This window comes from Patiria miniata, unplaced genomic scaffold, assembly GCF_015706575.1.
Source record: "Patiria miniata isolate m_02_andy unplaced genomic scaffold, ASM1570657v1 HiC_scaffold_30, whole genome shotgun sequence".
Lineage (NCBI taxonomy): Eukaryota > Metazoa > Echinodermata > Asteroidea > Valvatida > Asterinidae > Patiria > Patiria miniata.
The window spans coordinates 4,603,702-4,622,669 of NW_024037070.1; the positions used below are offsets into that span (position 1 = coordinate 4,603,702).

The window sequence follows — 18,968 nt, forward strand, 5'->3', positions numbered from 1 at the left end:
ACTTGGATAAATCTTCATGTAGTTTTTAAGTTACTGATAGCTCGACAAAAGGGGTGTGACATAGAAGGGTGTTACGTTTTTGGTGGATGCACCCCACCAAAACAAATGATAGTTTATATAATACTCACAACACCAGACTTGTCATAGTCAAATTTTTTATTCTTGAAAGAGATGCACTCAAAATGTTGACCAAAAAATGTTTAAAATGGCATGTGCATAGTGTATATTCATCATTGAAGATTTTAGGAAATTGTTAACTTTTTTGTCACTAAATAATAAATTCTAGCGTAAAAAGACAACAGTTATCAAATTTGAGCAAACAATTTTTTTTTCAAGGAAAGCAAAGACCTGTAAAACCTGGTCAAAGAATATTTAAAAAAAAAATTCATGTTGAATAATTCTTAAGACAATTGCTAATATTTGAAATTTCAAACAAGGATATATGCAGTGTGTCAAAAAAATCATACAGGACACGTCATATTCTGTAAAGGAAGAACGGGGGCTCAGAGCATTGTGGGTAGCTAACTACCTTGTCCAATGCCGTACATTCTGTGGGCACGTGTCATGCGTAGGTGGAAAGCTTGACCATGTTATTTTGTTCAATCAAATTCTATCTAATGAGAGCTCCAATAAGTTACGTTATTCATCATTAAGAAATCACCCTTCCCAGCGCACCCTGTTTGGGCGGTGGGTGCAAGCGAATTATTTTTCAATGGCACATTACCAATTCTACAAAAAAATTTCAAAAACTGTAAGTTAATGTAAAAATGGAATGAATAATATACGAAGGAAGAAACAAAAGTATCCTTGATTCAAACATCAAAAAAGTGTATGTACAAATAACTAATGTTTATGAGTGCAATGGTAAGAATAATTTCATGAACTGACATGGAATGTTCCATTCCGCGAGGTGGAATGTTCCATTCCTATGACCCAATGAAATTATTCTTTCCATTTGCAGGAATGTGAAACGTTCATTATTTTGAATATATCCTCGTCATCTGATTGGTCAGATCCACCAATCCTGTGATCGTGGAATAGAACTTCAATTATCGGTGTGCGGTCGGGCCGTGGGTTGGCCTGGGATGGGACAAATAATTCAATGAAATGTGATCTACAACCAATCAGACGCCGGGGATTCATTCAAGTGTTGTATAATATAGAATGATATATTTGAAAACCAAATCGAAAGCCGAAACCACAAATTCCCTGAAGTTCCATAAAAAATACTGCTTCAAAAATTCAATTAATTTACTTTAAATATTCAAACTCAAGTACTATAAGTGTTCAACTGAGCAACAAATTGAAGACGTCCACAAGCATATCAAAAAAAAAATCCATCTTAAAAACAAAACATGAATTTTGAATTTTCACAGGTATTTCAGCACACGAAATTGTGGTTCCACTAAATATAAACACCTCAACATCCATATTTATACAGATAATATATAAATCTGATTTGCACCGAATAGAACTACTTGTTAGATCTAATCAAGTTATAAATAGAATTTAATTAAATAAAATGTTCCCAAAAATCTTAAAAATTAAAATATTTGCAGCTTGAATTTTGTTTTATTGTTGCTGCTCTGTTGCTCTCATTAAAGATATACTGTCCTTGCGCTTCAAAAAATTCATTTTTTTTCAAAAGGAATTTTAAAAGTATATTTATATGTATTTAAAAAAAAAGAATTTTCAAATGTTTTTAGCGTCTGCAACTCTCTGAATAAAGACTCTTAGTTTTGGTTGCCATGGCGGCCCACAACCAAATCTGCTCTGGAAGCAGACTTGTCCCCAATCCATACATTATCGATTGTGACAGGGAGGTGGGAACCAGTCTGTGTTATTGTTTGAAGTATGTAAAGTTTCGAAATTTGTTAAATCATAATTCCATTACATAATGTACATAGATTTTTGTATTCAAAAGTCAATATCGAGTGTTTTGATACAGTGTTTATAAAAATATGTCGGTGAGGAAGAAATCCCATATTGAATTTACATCACCCGGACCCAATTCCATCCTATAAATAATTTGATTGCGGTACCCCCTGCTATATAAGATTCGAACCAGCCACCCGATCCCAGCAAGCTCGGTAGTCGAGTGGAAAGACAGCTGCGCTAGTAGGCAGGAGGTCGTGGGTTCAAGTCCCACCCGAGTGATTTTTTTCCCACAATCACTTGGGACAACACTGAGTCTACAATGTTAATAAAAATACATCGGTGAAGGACAAAACCCAATATTGAGCTTTGGTATTGCTGGCAAAATAGCAATTTGAAATAAGATCTATTTTTTTCGTGCCGAAACTGGACAAAAAAAGCACAAGGACAGTACGTCTTTAAACGCTGGACTCCGTTTCTTCAAAGTCCAGGTCCTGCTGTTGTATCATCTCATACTTGCGGGACCGGACTGTCGGGCAGACCCGCGGCAACGGACGGGACGTCACGCGACACGTGCAGCGGTAACACAAGAGGGCGACATTGCACATCAGACTGGCCAGGGCGATTGCGGTGGCCAGGACGAACCCTACTGCGTAGGGGTCTTGGAAGAACGTCTTGGAAGGGACAAGGTTTTGGGAGTTGAGGGCACGGTTGGCAAGGCACTGGCCAGCTACGTGGTAAAACAAAACCAAAGTATTAATAAGACGCGTGAGAACAGAACCTATGCGAAGTAGTCTCTTGAACTCGGCCCTTTTTTCTAAATCATTAAATGCAAGTACCCAGTTAAAATGTGTAGCCCTGAACAAGAACTTATAGTGACAGATTTTTTTCAGTGAAACTACAGTCGACTCTCGTTAGTACAAACTCTGTTAATACAAAATTCTGGTTATAACAAACATACAGCCTTAGTCCCGACTGTGCATTTATGTGCACAATGAATGCGACTGGTGTTCCTCTTAATACAAAATTCTGATATAACAAACAATTTGGCTAGGTCCGAACGAGTTTGTATTAACAAGACTTGACTGTATTATACACAGAACCAGCAACATTAGCAATGGTAAAACCTTGGAAATGGCGATCAGGGATCATTCGAAGAGGATGCAGCTGATTCATCAATTAATCTTAGATATACAGCCTGTCTAAAAAAAAATGGTACAATCAGAAAAAAATTGGTTAAATATGAATTTTCAAAATAAGTCATTATTACCTGGCATGATATTAAAGAAAAAAGACTGGGCTTTCCAATAGTGTTTGTTTGATCTTATTTGCTTTTGTCAATTCAGAGATATAATCAATTTAGTGCGATCGATTTTGTGCCACTTTTATGCATGGGCAGAGTTGTTTCGAGTACTGTGCCATGCTGTCTTGAAGCTCACAAAAGATTGCAACTTTTGTGTTCCGCAGTAAAATGGAGTTATCTCTGGATTGACAAAAGCAAATGAGATGAAACAAAAAGTATTGGAAAGCCTGGTCTTTTTTCTTTAATGTGATGCTCAAAACAACTTACTTATGTTGAGATTTAATATTGAAAAAAAAAATCATTTTCGATTGAACCATTTTTTTTTAAACAGGCTGTAATGCAAAGAATCATTCAGTCTCATGTACGAACAAGGCATAATTATGAGATATTTTCAAAATTCCACGAGACATATTTTTACTTTAACTAGGAAGTCAAGAGGTGGTTTCAGCAAAGCAACTAAGTAACTGATAATACAAAGGCAACTTGTCGACAAGCGATGGCCTCCCTTCTCCCCTTAATACAGCCATCCTTTCCTTCCTGTATGCATCAGAGACACCTTACGCAAAACTGGTGAAACCTTCAACCGTCAAATTTCCTGAATTTTTCCTTTTTTTTGTTTCTTCCCAAATTCTGAGTTTTGCCTGATTTTAGGTGTTTTCTTCCCAAACTCGAGTTTTCCCTGATTTGTGGTGTTTCTTCCCAAATTCCCTTAGTTTCCCCTGATTTTGGGGGTTTTCTTCCCAAATTCCCTGAGTTTTCCCTGATTTGAGCAGTGTTCTTCCCAAATTCCCTGAGTTTTCCCTTATTTTTGGTGTTTTCACCTCAAATTCCATGAGTTTTGGAAAAATGGAAACCCATATTCAAGGTTTACGCTGATTTCCATAGTGGCTGGCAACTCCGGAGCATATACCCACAGAAACTCAACGGTCTTGAATCCCGCTCCTCAACTTAGTGAATCTGTGGAATTCGTATCAAAATCCCAGAATCTACACCCAGGGCTCACCCTTCCAAAGGCCGCCGTAGGTTGCATCGTTACTGTCAAATGTACACAGTCCAGTTATGTGATGACACGCGCATACTTCATCTTCACACTTGCACGTCTCCCGGCACTCGGGCCCGTGGTATCCGTACGGACAAACTAAACCACACAAGAGAACAGAAAATGCTGACGGAAAAGCCGGGAAGTAAAGCCGCAAGGGGAGACTGAGGTCGTATTACTAATTATTACGTATTAGTGCATGGAAGAAGGTGGTTGGGGCAAAAATATGGGTCAAAAGGTTAAATTCAGATTTTTGGGGCAATCGAAAGAGCGTGGAAATATCTTTCATTTGATACACATTTTGTCTCGGGGGGGGGGGGGGGGGGGGGTTATGTCATTCTGACGTAATAAACAGCATATTAAAGACGGAAGAAGTTTTTTTCATTGTTTGTCCCCTGCAAAAGGACATTAGCGTGAAATACTGACAGGATACGTTCCAAAGTGAGCTAATGTCCAACTGAAGTGGGTACGCAAAGCCAAGTTTGTTCCCGGCAAAAAGGATGTTATGATTTACGCCACTTATAAGCGCACGTTTGAGGCAGGGGGGGGGGAGTTCCTGGTAAAAGGTCATTAGCATAAAATGCAAATAAATTCACAATCTAGTAATACTTTGAAACAAAAATGCACAATAGTATTTAAATTATTAACGAATTTCATGAGCCAAAATTTCAGCCTTATGTGATGTTTAATTTAGAAATGGGAGCACAAAACCTTTCAACCCGATTATCTCCAAAAGTGGGGTGTTTTTTTTGCGTGCCTGGGCTGTTAACGTCCTTTCCCTTGGCACACGACGAATTTGTGACTTGATCTGAAACTGGATATTTTGTGATTAAAGCCCGGTTCATACTCCACGCGAATGCGAATGCGAAGCGAATTTGACGTCATGAGAGATTCGCTGCGAAATTCGCCAGAGTTGAAATATGTTCAAAATTTACGAATTCGCAGTGCGAATACTTGCCATCACGTCACAAATTCGCGTTCGCTTTCGCTTTCGCGCCGAGTATGAACGGGGCTTTACTTGAGACAAACCACCCGCTACCCTACTTACTCTCCTCGCAACGCGTGCCCGTGTAGCCCGGAAGACACGAGCATTCCCCAGTCACGGGGTGGCAGTCCCCGCCGTGTTCGCACCGGCAGACTGACCGGCAGTCCCGACCGTGGGAACCGGCCCCACACAGCTGGATGCAGTCCGGGGGTTGGTAGCCTATATTGCACTGACAACCGGCTAGAAGAAGGGAACCAGGGAAACATGAAGACAAAATGTTAAAAAATTGCATTACAGGCGACTTCAGTGTCAACATGGGGTGGGGTGCTGTGGTCCAATGGTTACAGTGTTCGACTCGTGTGCCGTGGTACATGGGTTCCAATCCTGATGGGGAACATGGTGCTTGTGCTCTTGAGCAAGGCACTTTACTTTAGCTGAGGCTTGGCCAGTGACATCCTGGAGCAGTACGGAGGATTTCAAGCATAATCCAGCCCTATATTTATGCATGGCTGAGCAAAAACAACACAAGGTCCAGCCCAACACCTTGACAAAGCGCATCCTACGAAATCAGTAATGCACTTTTGCCTTGTAACCTCTATCCTCCAAATAGGATTGGTAAAGAGGATTTTGAAGGATTCAGGGCGGTTAGGGTTAATAAAACAAAATTTGGACCTACCCCCTGTACACACTCCGTTACCGCTGCAGTTACGCAGGCCACAGTCTAAGCGGTCGCATCGCGGGCTCTGCCAGTAACCACGGCAACGACACTCCCCCATCACACACTCGCCGTGGCCACTGCAGTCGGGCGGGTTGCAGTCTGGCTCGTGGACGCAGAGTATCGTCGAGACTTCCCGCTGGCAGCGATAAACACGATCGTCGCTGCGCAAATATGGATAAGGTTACAAAGAAACAACATTAACCATCTTGCTATTTAAGCAGTCATTTTGCCATTTGTCAAAGATCCTATTTAGGCCATCAGCCTCGGTCCAACATTTTTGCCACCAGTATTAAATGAGGGGAATAATCGTCATAGCGACTTTTGGCAAGGTATACACCTCCAGAGTTGGAAAATATGTGATAGCATTGCAGCGTGGCAGCTTTTTGGGTGTTATCACCCTTTTTTTTCAAAATGTCCACTAAAATGCTTGTTACCACTCTAAGGGCGGTATACCTTGCGCATGCGCACTATAATCATTTATGCCCTGATTTGATACTGGCCAAACCCCAGGCTGATGGCCTAATTGGATCAAAATGTCAGTCTCTCCATTTTTTATCTTTTTTTGAGGTTTATTTTTACACTGAACATTGAAGCTATAGTCCATCATTTGCAGCCATCCGAAAAGTAACTGGCGTAATTATTGTTGAAAAACATACTTGGTTGAAAGATAGTAAGGGAACTAAACTCCCTGTGAAATTATTCTTTCTGGGAAGCTGTCATTTTGAAGTAATCAACGAAAGAAGGCATTTCCAACGGTGATTCTTAAGAAGCACCGTTGGAAAATTTAAATTAGTAGTTCGTTTTGTTATTCAGCACAGCGCGCACAAGTATTGGAACGACGCACACGCGCGCGCTGTTGTTATAATTCGTTGGATCAGTGCGCGACGTCGCGTATAGCTGCAATTCAAAACAAGATTCAGTAACTTTTGATTTGAAATTGAGATCTTAGAATGCTGCTTTTCTCGGAATGTACAGCTGAAGCTGATCTGAAACTTCATCAGGTTAGTTTCTCAGTATTCTTCATTAGATTTTGAACTCTTTTGTTGCTTCAAACGAACAAAATGCACAAATTACAAATGATGGACTATAGCTTTAGAACAAAAACTCAAGGCCTTACCACTCATCTGTTGCATAGCTGACGACTGTTCCATTGATAACGTATGTGGAGGATCCTCCTCCGTCCAAGTTGATGGCATTCATGACTCCGTTGCGCTTTAAGAGCTGTGCGAATTCTTCCAGAGATACTCTGCAAAAGTGGCCCAAATTGTTGTCGGATTATGAGCTATTGATCATTGAAAAGATTCAATGAAACATGGAGGGCAGTCTGGTGCTGATTTTAGCACAAAGTCTCCCAAAAGTTGAAATTAGCCTCCCATGCAATTTCAATCTTCAACACCCCAAAACCTTTTGTTTTTAAATTGCTTTTTCCCTCGGAAAACAAAATAATCAGTTTTGAACGAGGTATCGGTAGGCTTTCTATTATTTTGTATTTTAGAAGCTCAAAGGGAAGCCACACTAAAAGCGTTTATTCAGTGTGTTGCCGATGCATAAAAAATAAAATGTGTCATTTGAAAACTTCTATTTCTAAATATATGGGCCAATTTTTTTCGGTCTCAAGAGGATACCTTTTGTGTGGCTAGAAATATAGCATTTTACAATAGGAATCTATTTTACGGGATGAAACTCTGAACTAAAACGGGGAATGCAATCTTAAAGAGGTTGTGGAATGCTCGAAGACATTTCCGTCATTTTTCAGGTATATGTAGCCTAAGGTGTGATGAAATAAAAACGACTATTGTGTCTGTCATGAAATGAGTATAAAAGGTAATTTTGAGAGCTGTTTTTCAGGTCCTGTTTCGACCCGAACGTGCAATTTGTGTAAAAGTCGTCGTTGGGGGCAGCAAACAAAACATAGTAAATCATGACGTAATAAACAGGACTCCCGATGCAGCGTAGTATAAACGAGTCCTGTTTATTACGTCACGATTTACTATGTTTTGTTTGCTGCCCCCAACGACGACTTTTACACAAATTGCATGTTCGGGTCGAAACAGGACCTGAAAAACAGCTCTCAAAAGTACCTTTTGTACTCATTTCATGACAGACACAATAGTTGTTTTTATTTCATCACACCTTAGGCTACATATACCCGAAAAATGATGGAAATGTCTTCGAGCATTCCACAACCTCTTTAAGAGTCCCTGACTTTAAACCCCAAATAAGACACAGAATTCGATGAAAAACTGACCAAATTGCCACGGCAACTGAGAGTTGAACACCTACCCTAACGAATCGGACTTGCCGTCCACATGTGCAAGGATAACGCGCCCTTCACTGTCACTGCCGATTGCCGTTCTGGCAGCGACAACGTTGAAAAAGGACTCCACCGTACCTGTATTGAATGTTGCAAAAGGTTTTTTTTGTGTTAACCATAACCCCTTCAGCACTTTTACTAGAAAGTATCCTGAATCCGCCAAAATCCACCAATTTTGTCATGCAAAAATATGTTGGTGTCCTGAGTCCATCAGAATCCACCAGTGAGTCCATCAGAATCCACCAGTGTAGTACATATACCTCGTACACACTCAATAGCCAAGAAGTTAAACTGATGAGATCCTGAATCCATCAAATTCCACCAACTGCTCCATACGGAGGTTTCCTGAATCCATCAAAATCCTGAAGTTCCGCTAGGCTTACTGTCCTGAATCCATCAAAATCCCCCGACTTTTTCAATATGGAGGTATCCTGAATCCGCCGAAATCCTCCAGAACAGGGGTGTGTATTTTGATGGGTTCAGGTACGCTAGGATTAACATAGTTCATCAAATGTTACAATAGCACACATTGTATACGTAACAGACTGTTATGTGAACTAGAGAAAAATTACAATTCCAACCGTTTGTGCCTTGTGCCATGACTAGTAACATAATGCATAAACCACCAGACTATGATTATCTTTCAGCCTTACTTTTACCAGTGGCATTTTTCACACTTCTGGTTTATTTTCCAGCTTTGGCTTTGACTCTGGCTCCAGAGCCATTTGTGAATATCAAAGGCCTAGTACCTGTCTCCTCAGAGTTCTTGCATTCAACTTTTTTGCTCTCCTCGATGTAGCTTTCCCCGTCCCTCAGAAGCCAGCCTACACCCCCTACCAGCTGCACAAATGGATTCTCCTGGTCTAGCACATCAAGCTCCGATAGGTACCTGAACAATTGTGGAATGTTCAATTATGACATAATGGGGGTTTGCTTAACAGAGGCAATATTGTAACTAACAAGGGCCTTGGCTGGGGGGTGCTACTGCTAGAACTGCACCATGGGAACCCAACAAAGGCATAGACATGATAGAGAATCATTTTCATTTTGTTCGTTTCCAATAATAACACCACTCAAAATCCAAAAGAGAATGTTCAAAACCTAACCTGTTGAAGTTAAAGCTGAGTGGATGTTACCCTTTTTTTGAGAAAACAGTGAAAAACCACGCACAACCTTTTGATAATGAAACACGATTTTGTCACTAGAACTCTTCATCTCCAAAATCTAGTCAAATGACTGATCATTGGAAATCACCTAAATGACAGCAAGCCAGACCAATTTCATGGGGAGGTCAAGTACCAGTAGGATCTTTAATCCAAGTTTTAGGATAATAATTTCGTCGCGCCAGTGCAACAAGGTCGTAACTCGATTCTGAAACAAAGTCGTATCTCGCGCATATACGCTCCGTGCAACAAGGTCGTATCTTGCGTATCGTGACAACCGTTGACTTTGTGTGTACATCCGATTTTTTTTAAGCGAGATACAACCTTTTGACATTGAAAACTCGCGCGTCACGTACATGATGTCACACGTCATTTTAGGAGATTCGACCTTGTTGCACCGACACGACGATTTGGAAGGTCACTTTGGGGGTGAATGCAAATGATACTATATGCCTTTACAAATACAAAATTGATTCATATATTTATTTCTTATTTTAACTGGGTAGCCCATTCAGTGGAATCCACCGATCGCCCATGGGTCCCAGTAAAGAGAAGACAATGTAAAGAAATTACAGTTTTAGAGGTGGGAGGAAAAGCCCAGAAGAGTTTTTTGAGGAAAACCCACGGAATCAGGTAGTAACTGAAAACCCAATCCACATATTGAGTTGACCCAGGTGGGATTCGAACCCGGGTCACAGCGGTGGAAGGCGAGGAAAGTACCGCTTCGCCAACCTGACTCCCTTGATTGGGCCTGACTTCAGTAGAAATCTGTGAATTTATTTAACCAAAATGTCAAAACAAGGCACATATCATTTTGTAAATTACTGTCTCACCCAAAGACTAGGCTGCCATCTGCTCTGATCCCGAAATGGGCATTCTGCACACCATGAGCATTCTCAACCAGTCGGCCATCACTCACAACATTTCCATAACAGCCCCCGGTGTGTGTGTTGAAGAAACCAGCATTCATGGCAACTAGGCAGCGTTTCTGCTTTGCTGACCGAGTCACTCGTACCCTGAGCCCCAGGGAGCAGCCGCCGATTCCCAGCGGCTCTAGAACGGAGAGCGTCCTCAGAGGATCGTTCACGATGGTCAGGTGACCGAAAGAGGTTCGGAAATACAGAGAGCTGTCCATGAACTGTTTTGTTGTTGCGATGGGAAGAGTGACGTGCGCGGCGCCGACACCATGGGAATTGTGGGATTGGATGGTGGAGTTGCCGTAAGCGACTGGCTGGCAGTCACGGACGTAGCGCCGACTATGTGGCGAGCCGTGAAAGCCAAGCGGGTAGGGCGTCAGGACATCTCCATGGATGACACTGAAAAGTAAACAATTAAAATGAGTAGAAAGAATGCAGTATTCTGTTGACACTTTTTAATACATATAAAGAGTTTGGGGAATGCTCGAAGACATTTCCATCATTTTGGGGGTATATGTAGCCTAAGGTGTGATGAAATAAAAACGACTATTGTTTCTGTCATGAAATGTGTACAAAGGGTACTTTTGAGAGCTATTTTTCAGGTCCTGTTTCGACCCGAACGTGCAATTTGTGTAAAAGTCGTCGTTGCGGGCAGCAAACAAAACACAGTAAATCGTGACGTAATAAACAGGACTCGTTTATGCTACTCTGCATCGGGAGTCCTGTTTATTACGTCACGATTTACTGTGTTTTGTTTGCTGCCCGCAACGACGACTTTTACACAAATTGCACGTTCGGGTCGAAACAGGCATGACAGGACTTGAAAAACAGCTCTCAAAAATACCTTTTGTACTCATTTTATGACAGAAACAATAGTCATTTTTATTTCATCACACCTTAGGCTACATATAGGCCTACCCGAAAAATGACGGAAATGTCTTCAAGCATTCCACAACCTCTTTAATAACAACGCAATGGTCACCTAATCACTTTCTGGGCTTCAAGAAGCATTTTACAAAATTTACAAAAAGGAAAGAATGTAGAATCCAGACACCACTTCTTTGGTCGAGTACGAAGTCTATGGAGATTTGAGTGCATTTTCAAAGCATTTTTCTAACTAAATTGGAAATGTTTCTCCGTCCCAGATTCGTGTCTTTTCAACATTTCTGCAATGACTGACCTTCATTGAGATTATATATGAATTGATGACGTAATGCCAGGATGCAACATTCTTTCCTGGCCATGGCGTTTCAAATTCCAAATGGCATATGTAGCCTATTGTTGTTCAACATATTTGGGTAATCCTTATCTTTAGGATCCCATTCCTATATAAGGATACAAAAATCACCAAAAACAGCTGACTAAATGACACTCAAAAGTGACATTCTGATATTTCTTGACACATTTGAACAGCTGGGAATGACACCTTCTTGAATATGAGCAGGTTTAATTTTGTGGAAAGAGGGAAGGGCTTTGATTTATGAGGGAAATTACGGGGTAAAAGGCAACGACGATGACAAAAAAAAACAGGCTTGAAAACCAAGGTGGCGACAGTGAAAGCTCGATGCAATGAAAGCTCAATGCTGATTGGCTGCTAACAAAAATAATTTTTTAATTTCTTTTATCAGCCAATCAGCATCGGGCTTTCATTTTCATGATTGTGTCAGGCTTTCACTCGTGTTTTGAGAACTACAACGTGCACGTCTGACTGCCAAAAAAAGGTTTAAAAGTCACATTTTCTTTGAAAGTGCGTTTCAATATTGCAACAAACATAAGTTAATTTCGGAAAGAGTTCTAAAAAAGGCCACCACTCAGACCTCCTGCACAAAGTCTATGGGCCATGACAGAAAAAGTTGAAGTATTATCAAAGAATTTGGAAAAAAATGTTGCAACCTGACGACACTACTAAATTGTAGGCGAATATGTGGCCAACTTGGTGAATTTTTATATGTCACTACATGTTGACGCCCTCAAGTTGAGGCTCAACTGACGTGTGAAAAACGAAGGTGGAAACATGCAAAATTCACTAAGTTGGCCACACATTCGCATCTCTCTTAAAGATTTTGTCAACATATTCTTTACAGTTCTCAAGGGAAAGTATACTCTCTGAGGTACAAAAGTAAGCAAAAAAATTTCTTTTTTTCTGTTTCGAAAGTGGCGTCAGGTTGTAACATTTTTTCCAAGAATTTGTGCACTCCTAAAATAGTGTTTCTTCATCAGATTTACAACTTTTGGTACTTTACAGGTCATATTAAGGAATATGAGCAGTGGCCTTGTTGTACAAAATGTTGTATGGAATTGGAACTCTTTCCGTCTGTTTTGAACGGAACTCGTAAAAAATAGCGTCCTAAAGATAACGACTACCCATATTTGCAATGATCTGACCATCATTAAGCCAAACTGTTACTTAGTAACATCAGTTAACTGTAAAAAAGAAAAGAAAAAGGTAATCCTTACTTTTAGGACCCCGTTCCTATATAGGAAGGGAAAGACTCACCAAAACAGTTGACTAAATGACACTCAAAATTGACATTCTGATATTTCTTGGCACATCTGAACAATTGGCAATGACACCTTGAATATCAGCAGGTTTGATTTTGTGGAAAGAGGGCAGGGCTTTGATTTATGAGGGAAATTCAGGGGTAACAGACAACGATGACAACCAGAAAACAGACTCAAAAACCAAGATGGCAAACGTGAAAGCTGGATGCAATGAAAGCTTGATGCTGATTGGCTGATAAAAAATAAACATCTTATTTATTTTTAGTCTGGTTCCCAGACCAAAAGATTCAGGAATAGTCAGAATCTTTTGGTCTGAGAACCAGACTAACTTATTTATTTTTAGTCTGGTTCCCAGACCAAAAGATTCAGGAGTAGTCAGAATCTTTTGATCTGGGAACCAGCCTAATTATTTTTTTGGTACAACTATAGAATGCAGAGCCACTTTACTCTACATCCGCGCCTCCGTACGGCTGCGTGGAGGCGTGGAGCCGCAGTCGACCTACCTCCGAAAATCAATCGTGGAGTCGTGGAGCCGCAGTCGATATCTCCGAGAATTGCGCCCTCTATCGGTGCGCGTCTCTGCGACTCCGCGACTCCGCCACTCCAGTGTCCCGCGTCTCCGCGACTCTGCGACTCCACGACTCCGCGCCTCTGCCACTCCAGACAGTGCCCCGTCGCCCTCCTCCCTTCCTAAATTGCGAGCCCATTTAAAATGGATATGGATGCTTCGTTCTCAAAAAAATTCCGCCGAGAATTGCGCCCTCTATCGGCGCGAGTCTCTGCGACTCCGCGACTCCGCCACTCCAGTGCCCCGCGTCTCCACGACACTGCGACTCCGCGACTCCGCGACTCCGCCACTCCAGTGTCCCACGTCTCCGCGACTCTGCGACTCCGCGACTCTGCGCCTCCGCCACTCCGCGACTCCGATCCGTACTGTGCCCCCAACACATTTACAAGCACGCCCTCCCTTCCGATCCTTCATGAGAAGCTTAGAAGACAAGTGCATTCGCTGTACTTAGCACTTTTTGCAGGTTTGCATATCTATTACTCCTATCCATCCACACCTCCAAGAAAAATTAAAAACCTTGCTCCGGCGTGGCCCTGCATTCTAATTTCTATAGTTGCTCCATTTTTTTTAGCAGCCAATCAGCATCGGGCTTTCATTATGTAGGGCTTTCACGCGTGTGAGAACTACAACATGCACGCCTGACTGCAAAAAAATGTAGGAAAGTCACATTTTCTTCGAAAATGCTTTCAAAACTACAACTAACAAGAGTTTATATTTATTTATATTTTAGCCTGTAAAAGTCACTTTGGTACTGGACAGTCATCTGCAAAAGTCAGTTTTGAACAAAACTTGTAAAAAATAGAGGTGTCCTAAAAGTAAGGATTACCAAAAATAGCGTCCTAAAGATAACGACTACCCATATTTGCAATGATCTGACCATCATTAAGCCAAACTGTTACTTAGTAACATCAGTTAACTGTAAAAAAAAAAAGTTATCCAGGGACTGGCACACCTCCTGCCTGCGTCCGGAAACTGGGCACCATGTTTTCCATGTTCAGGCCATAGATCAAGGCCTAGATTGCACATAATTCAGGAGAAGACAGTACATTTTTGCTACCTAAAGCAATGACCCACACTTACGCCTGCGTCATTTCGAAGCAATCAAGGAGAAAGACTGCAGCACAAACGACAATTCCATTCCATATGTTAAAGAGAATTTTAGGCCACATGGGCGCCGCCATCTTCCATTTTGCTCGAATCACATGATTTATCATCAACTGCACGTTCCAAATTATTGTTTTTTATTTGGAAAATAACTTTCCAAATAAAAAACAACTACGCGTTCCAAATAATTGATTTTATTGCCGTCAACTACGCGTTCCAAATAATTGATTTTATTGCCGTCAACTGTTATGTTGACGGCAGTAAAATCAATTATTTGGAACGTGTAGTTGATGTTCTTACTCGGAAATTTGCATGTCGTTGTTGTTTTTATTAAAGGGAATATACAACATTTGCACCAAAAAAAACCTACCAAATTATCACAAAAAACCTTACTGGACTGTTAATGAATGACAGACTAAAAGCATCCTGTAAAATCATGGCACCTGGTGTGCTGTCATTTTAAAGAAAGTGGTAATTTTGCATCAATTTCCAACACTGGTCGGGCGACCAGCGTTGAAAAAAAACTGGCTTTTTTCAAATACTGTTCCCAATCTATCATATTTAGATTTTCTTTGCAATCAATAAATGCACATGTGAACGGGTACAAGCCAGCTAGACTGATTCCCTGACTTTCAATTCCCTGACATCTATAAAATGCTTCAATTCATTTTAAGTGGGGTTAGAGAACCAGACTACAAGAACATGATTGTTTTTCTTGGCTTTTCCAGCATCTATGAACCCAACACGCCAAACAAGTCAGTGTAACAATATTTGCTATAAAATACCAGACCCCCAAATCCATCAATTTCTGAAAATTACAGCAAAAGCAAAATGTTGTATTTTCCCTTTAAGTCATTGATGTTTTCATTATAAACAAATAATAATAAATAAATTAAAAAAAACAATAAGGAAAGATCCCCATATCTGACTAACATTTGTCACCCTGTGCACAAACCTTATGAGACTGGTCTGAAAATTTCTAGGTGTTTTCTCAGTAAATACTTCAATATTTTCTCTGCTAAATTTGACTTTTTAGGACATATTATTAATTTCTTATGGCTGATGGGTCACTGAAGGGAAAAATTAGTGATGGCCAGATATGGGAATCTTTGCAATAATAATTAATACTATTTGTATTAATTAATAAATCCAGGCAATTTGAAAAAAAGAAAGACATTACCACTTAATATAACAGGAGAAAAACATGGAATTTCTTTTGTTTACAAAATATCTTTATTCAGAATCTTACATATGAATACAATTACATTTGTTTTTGTTCAAAGGGAAAAAAATGGCAAGGAAAATAAAATGACATTATCACAAAACGCTACTCTATAACTATTGCTAACGAGGGCTAAACTTTCAGTTGAAGTTTGAACTCAAAACAACTAAAAGTGCATGAATTTAAAGGCTACTTCTGTTTCATAATTAATATGACAAAAAAAATACAAAGAAAAATATGGCATTACAGTAAATTAATGAGGCGCTAATTTCCAACATTTGACCGTTTTTAAATTGACAAAGTTTTAAAACAGTTTTTAAGTAGAAAAGTATACCCTGTGACGTGTTACCCAAAGTTGAACCAAAAAAAAAATAGAGTAAGACATTGATCAAGATCGAATATTTTTTAAATGAATGTAACCATTTTTAAATGAATGTGACTATTTTTAAATGAATGCGATTCTGAAAACAATATAGTGATAAAACTACTACCAACTCCACATCACAAAATACTAGAGGCAGTTTAAGTAGCAATAAAATAAATGAATTAAAAAAAACACACACGGATAAATGTCTTATGAATTGAAAAAAATGTCTTTCAACAAAAGAAGATACAAAAATACCATGAAACTAAACTGACAAAATAAATTTTGAAAAAGAGACCACTCAAGCATAATGCCAAGGAATAAACCATCTATTGCTTATCACGGAATAAAATGTTTAATGCTTATATTGAGTAATTGTGTGATCTTTGAAAGGTTACTTTGTAGAAAATAGGCTAAAATACAAAAAAATATTAAGTGACACATTCCAGGCAACATAAGAGTTTTTACAAATGTGCGTCGACACAAAAAGGCATTTCTACATTAAATATAGAGCTATATTAAATTAATTGACTAGAGCGCTAATGCCTCATTCTTGCGCGCGGACATTTTGAATTTATGTGCGTGTTTGTAGAACACAATCAAAATAGATGGATTGAATTTTAAAAGTGTACTCTAAATGCGACGCGCAAGTAGAAGATACGAAGCGCGTCATGACAGTTCAACAAACTTCAAGGCGAAAAGCATCTGCAGCGGAGGGATGCGCACACGATGCGCTGCATGCGTAGAGCAAAATGAAACGCTCATTTGCTGATCGTGCGTTTCGGTTTTGGGCGTATCGGCTTCGATGACGCACCGGTATGGAATACAAACGCAGAAATGCCAATAGCCGTACAAAAGCCGTACACAATTTCGAGTATTCCATAGGTTTGTGCACAAACATGGATGCGCCCAGCAGGCATTACTTTGCACATCGAGTTGCGCTCTAGTAATTTAATATAGCTCTATGGTATGATCAATGAAACTTGAACAATACTCGTTCAGGATAATACCATAAGCTTACAAAACATCAGGAAGAACACGCTGCTTTTAAGACACTTTGGTAACATTCAAATCGGATCTTCCTTCCCTACAGAGCCCATGCACTAGGCAGCCATATTGGAGGGGTTTACGAGTGTCGCTATGGAACAACAGCGCATACCTCGAATTGAAGATGGCTCAAATGCAATGGATCCATATGTGATGCGATCTAGCTTAATGAGTCGTTTGTCGACCCTGGTCAAAAAAATATTTTATTACAGATTTGAAAAGAGCACCACCTCAGCATTACTGCTGTGAAAACCGCATGCTGATACCATCTTCAGTTCAAAAATTATCGAAGTCGGAACACCACGAGATGTGATGAAGTGATGTGATGAAGTGGCCCTATTTTGGCCTGCATCTCCACATGAAAATTCCCGACAAACGACTCATTTAGCTTGATCGCATCACATGTGTTTCGTAGAAGCAAAACTGAGCAGAAGACAGACAGCTTAACACAATAAACAATAAGGGACGGTCTCCATTCATATCTTGGACAAGTTACGGTAGAATCATTCACTTTGTCCGGAAGAAGCTCTGCATTTGTCCCGGACATGTTCCGGGGAAATTTTCATCAGCAACTGCTTGACTCACCAATACTGATAACTTCATTGCGGGAAGATTGTGGGGAAGTTGTTCAAAATCCTGCAACTTATACCCAATACCAAGTCCGCAACTTGTCAGGAACTCATCCCAGATATGACTTGAGACAGCCCAGACAGAAGTGAACATGTATAACGCTGTTTCTGAAGACGTCTCAAGATAATAAAGTAATGCTGATAAATACTTGTAACTTCAACAGTGGAACCTGTCTGTAAATTGAAGAACGTTCCCCCAAAAAATACAGTGTATTTGTTCAGGCTAAAGGTTCCTATACACGTAGAGAAAATTAACTTTGACTGCATAATTTTGGGCAGTTACAAAAGCAAGTCAATTCATTGGTACTCCGTTTCCAGTGAGCACCAGCCAAAATATAGGTTTGCCAGTTATTGGTTATTTCTTTCAGAATGACATATATCTTTGTTAGTAGGGAGTCAAAACAGACGATCTTTCATAATAACAAAAGCACTGATTCACTTCTTAGAACTCACAAAAAAGTCGGTGAGATGCCCATCCATTCCAACTTTGCCTAATTTAAGTAGGGCTTTGCTAGTCATGATCTTTGGGTTTTTGTGGGTCAATCAAACATGTCAAAGAAAGTTTAACACTTGATGCTATTGAGTACACACAAAATAAACAAAACGTGCACCCCCATGTTAATGTATGTACCTCTGTCATTTCTGTTTTAGCCTCTGAAGAAGAACTTGCTAAGTTCGCAACGTCAGGCCACATTAATTTTAAGACAAAATAAACAAGTTAAACATGTTTAAACCCCTCCCCCCCAAAAAAAAAACAACCAGAAAGCAAGCAAATCTCAAAAAAAAATAGTTGATTAAAAAAGGCACAACTCAAATTACATCGAAAGTGATTGAATGAGCTGCATTATTTAATACAGACACAAGAAGTCCAATGTTCGCTTCACAGACTAAATGACGAGGTTGTAGTTTTTTTCGTAGCACACAGCATAAAAGTAACAATCAATTAATCAAATATTTAGGAATCGAAAGATAACACACATCTGGTAGCCATCGGAGGGCTGGTAACCAAATGTTTTTTAACAGCAACTGGTTTAACCCTATTATGCTATACTTTTGGCTAAGCATTAAGCAAGAACATTTGCGCCACATTAAACCAAAAACGGTATTAAAGAAATGTAGTATACCGTTCTATATCATAAGTATGGCAGTGTACAGGGTACGGTTTTGGCCGAGTTGTCTGCTGTAGTTTTGTTTTTTTGCAAATCAAATTTGGAAACC

The 18,968-nt window shown here is 39.9% G+C and overlaps 1 protein-coding gene across 1 annotated transcript; it reads right to left on the minus strand.

Annotated features, from left to right (window-relative positions):
- Nucleotides 1-138: 138 nt before the first annotated feature.
- On the minus strand, nt 139-14,612 carry LOC119739212 (N-acetylglucosamine-1-phosphodiester alpha-N-acetylglucosaminidase-like). Its single transcript, XM_038214063.1, has 9 exons — nt 14,465-14,612; nt 10,231-10,713; nt 8,984-9,123; nt 8,204-8,312; nt 7,038-7,166; nt 5,879-6,081; nt 5,266-5,442; nt 4,182-4,316; nt 139-2,605 (listed from the first exon to the last, which is right to left on the minus strand). Exons 1-9 carry the CDS (start codon nt 14,596-14,598, stop codon nt 2,334-2,336), a joined length of 1,782 nt encoding a protein of 593 aa, XP_038069991.1. The 5' UTR covers nt 14,599-14,612; the 3' UTR covers nt 139-2,333.
- Nucleotides 14,613-18,968: the final 4,356 nt, after the last annotated feature.

What these genes read in the sequence shown, in the direction of transcription:
- LOC119739212 (XM_038214063.1), bottom strand. Translation starts at nt 14,598, where the DNA reads ATGATAAATCATGTGATTCGAGCAAAATGGAAGATGGCGGCGCCCATG. An exon ending in GATGGCAGCCTAGTCTTTGG is followed by an intron (nt 9,124 to 10,230) that starts GTGAGACAGTAA and finishes ACAATTGTTCAG; the next exon opens with GTACCTATCGGAGCTTGATG. An exon ending in AGCTATGCAACAGATGAGTG is followed by an intron (nt 6,082 to 7,037) that starts GTAAGGCCTTGA and finishes ATATTTGCGCAG; the next exon opens with CGACGATCGTGTTTATCGCT.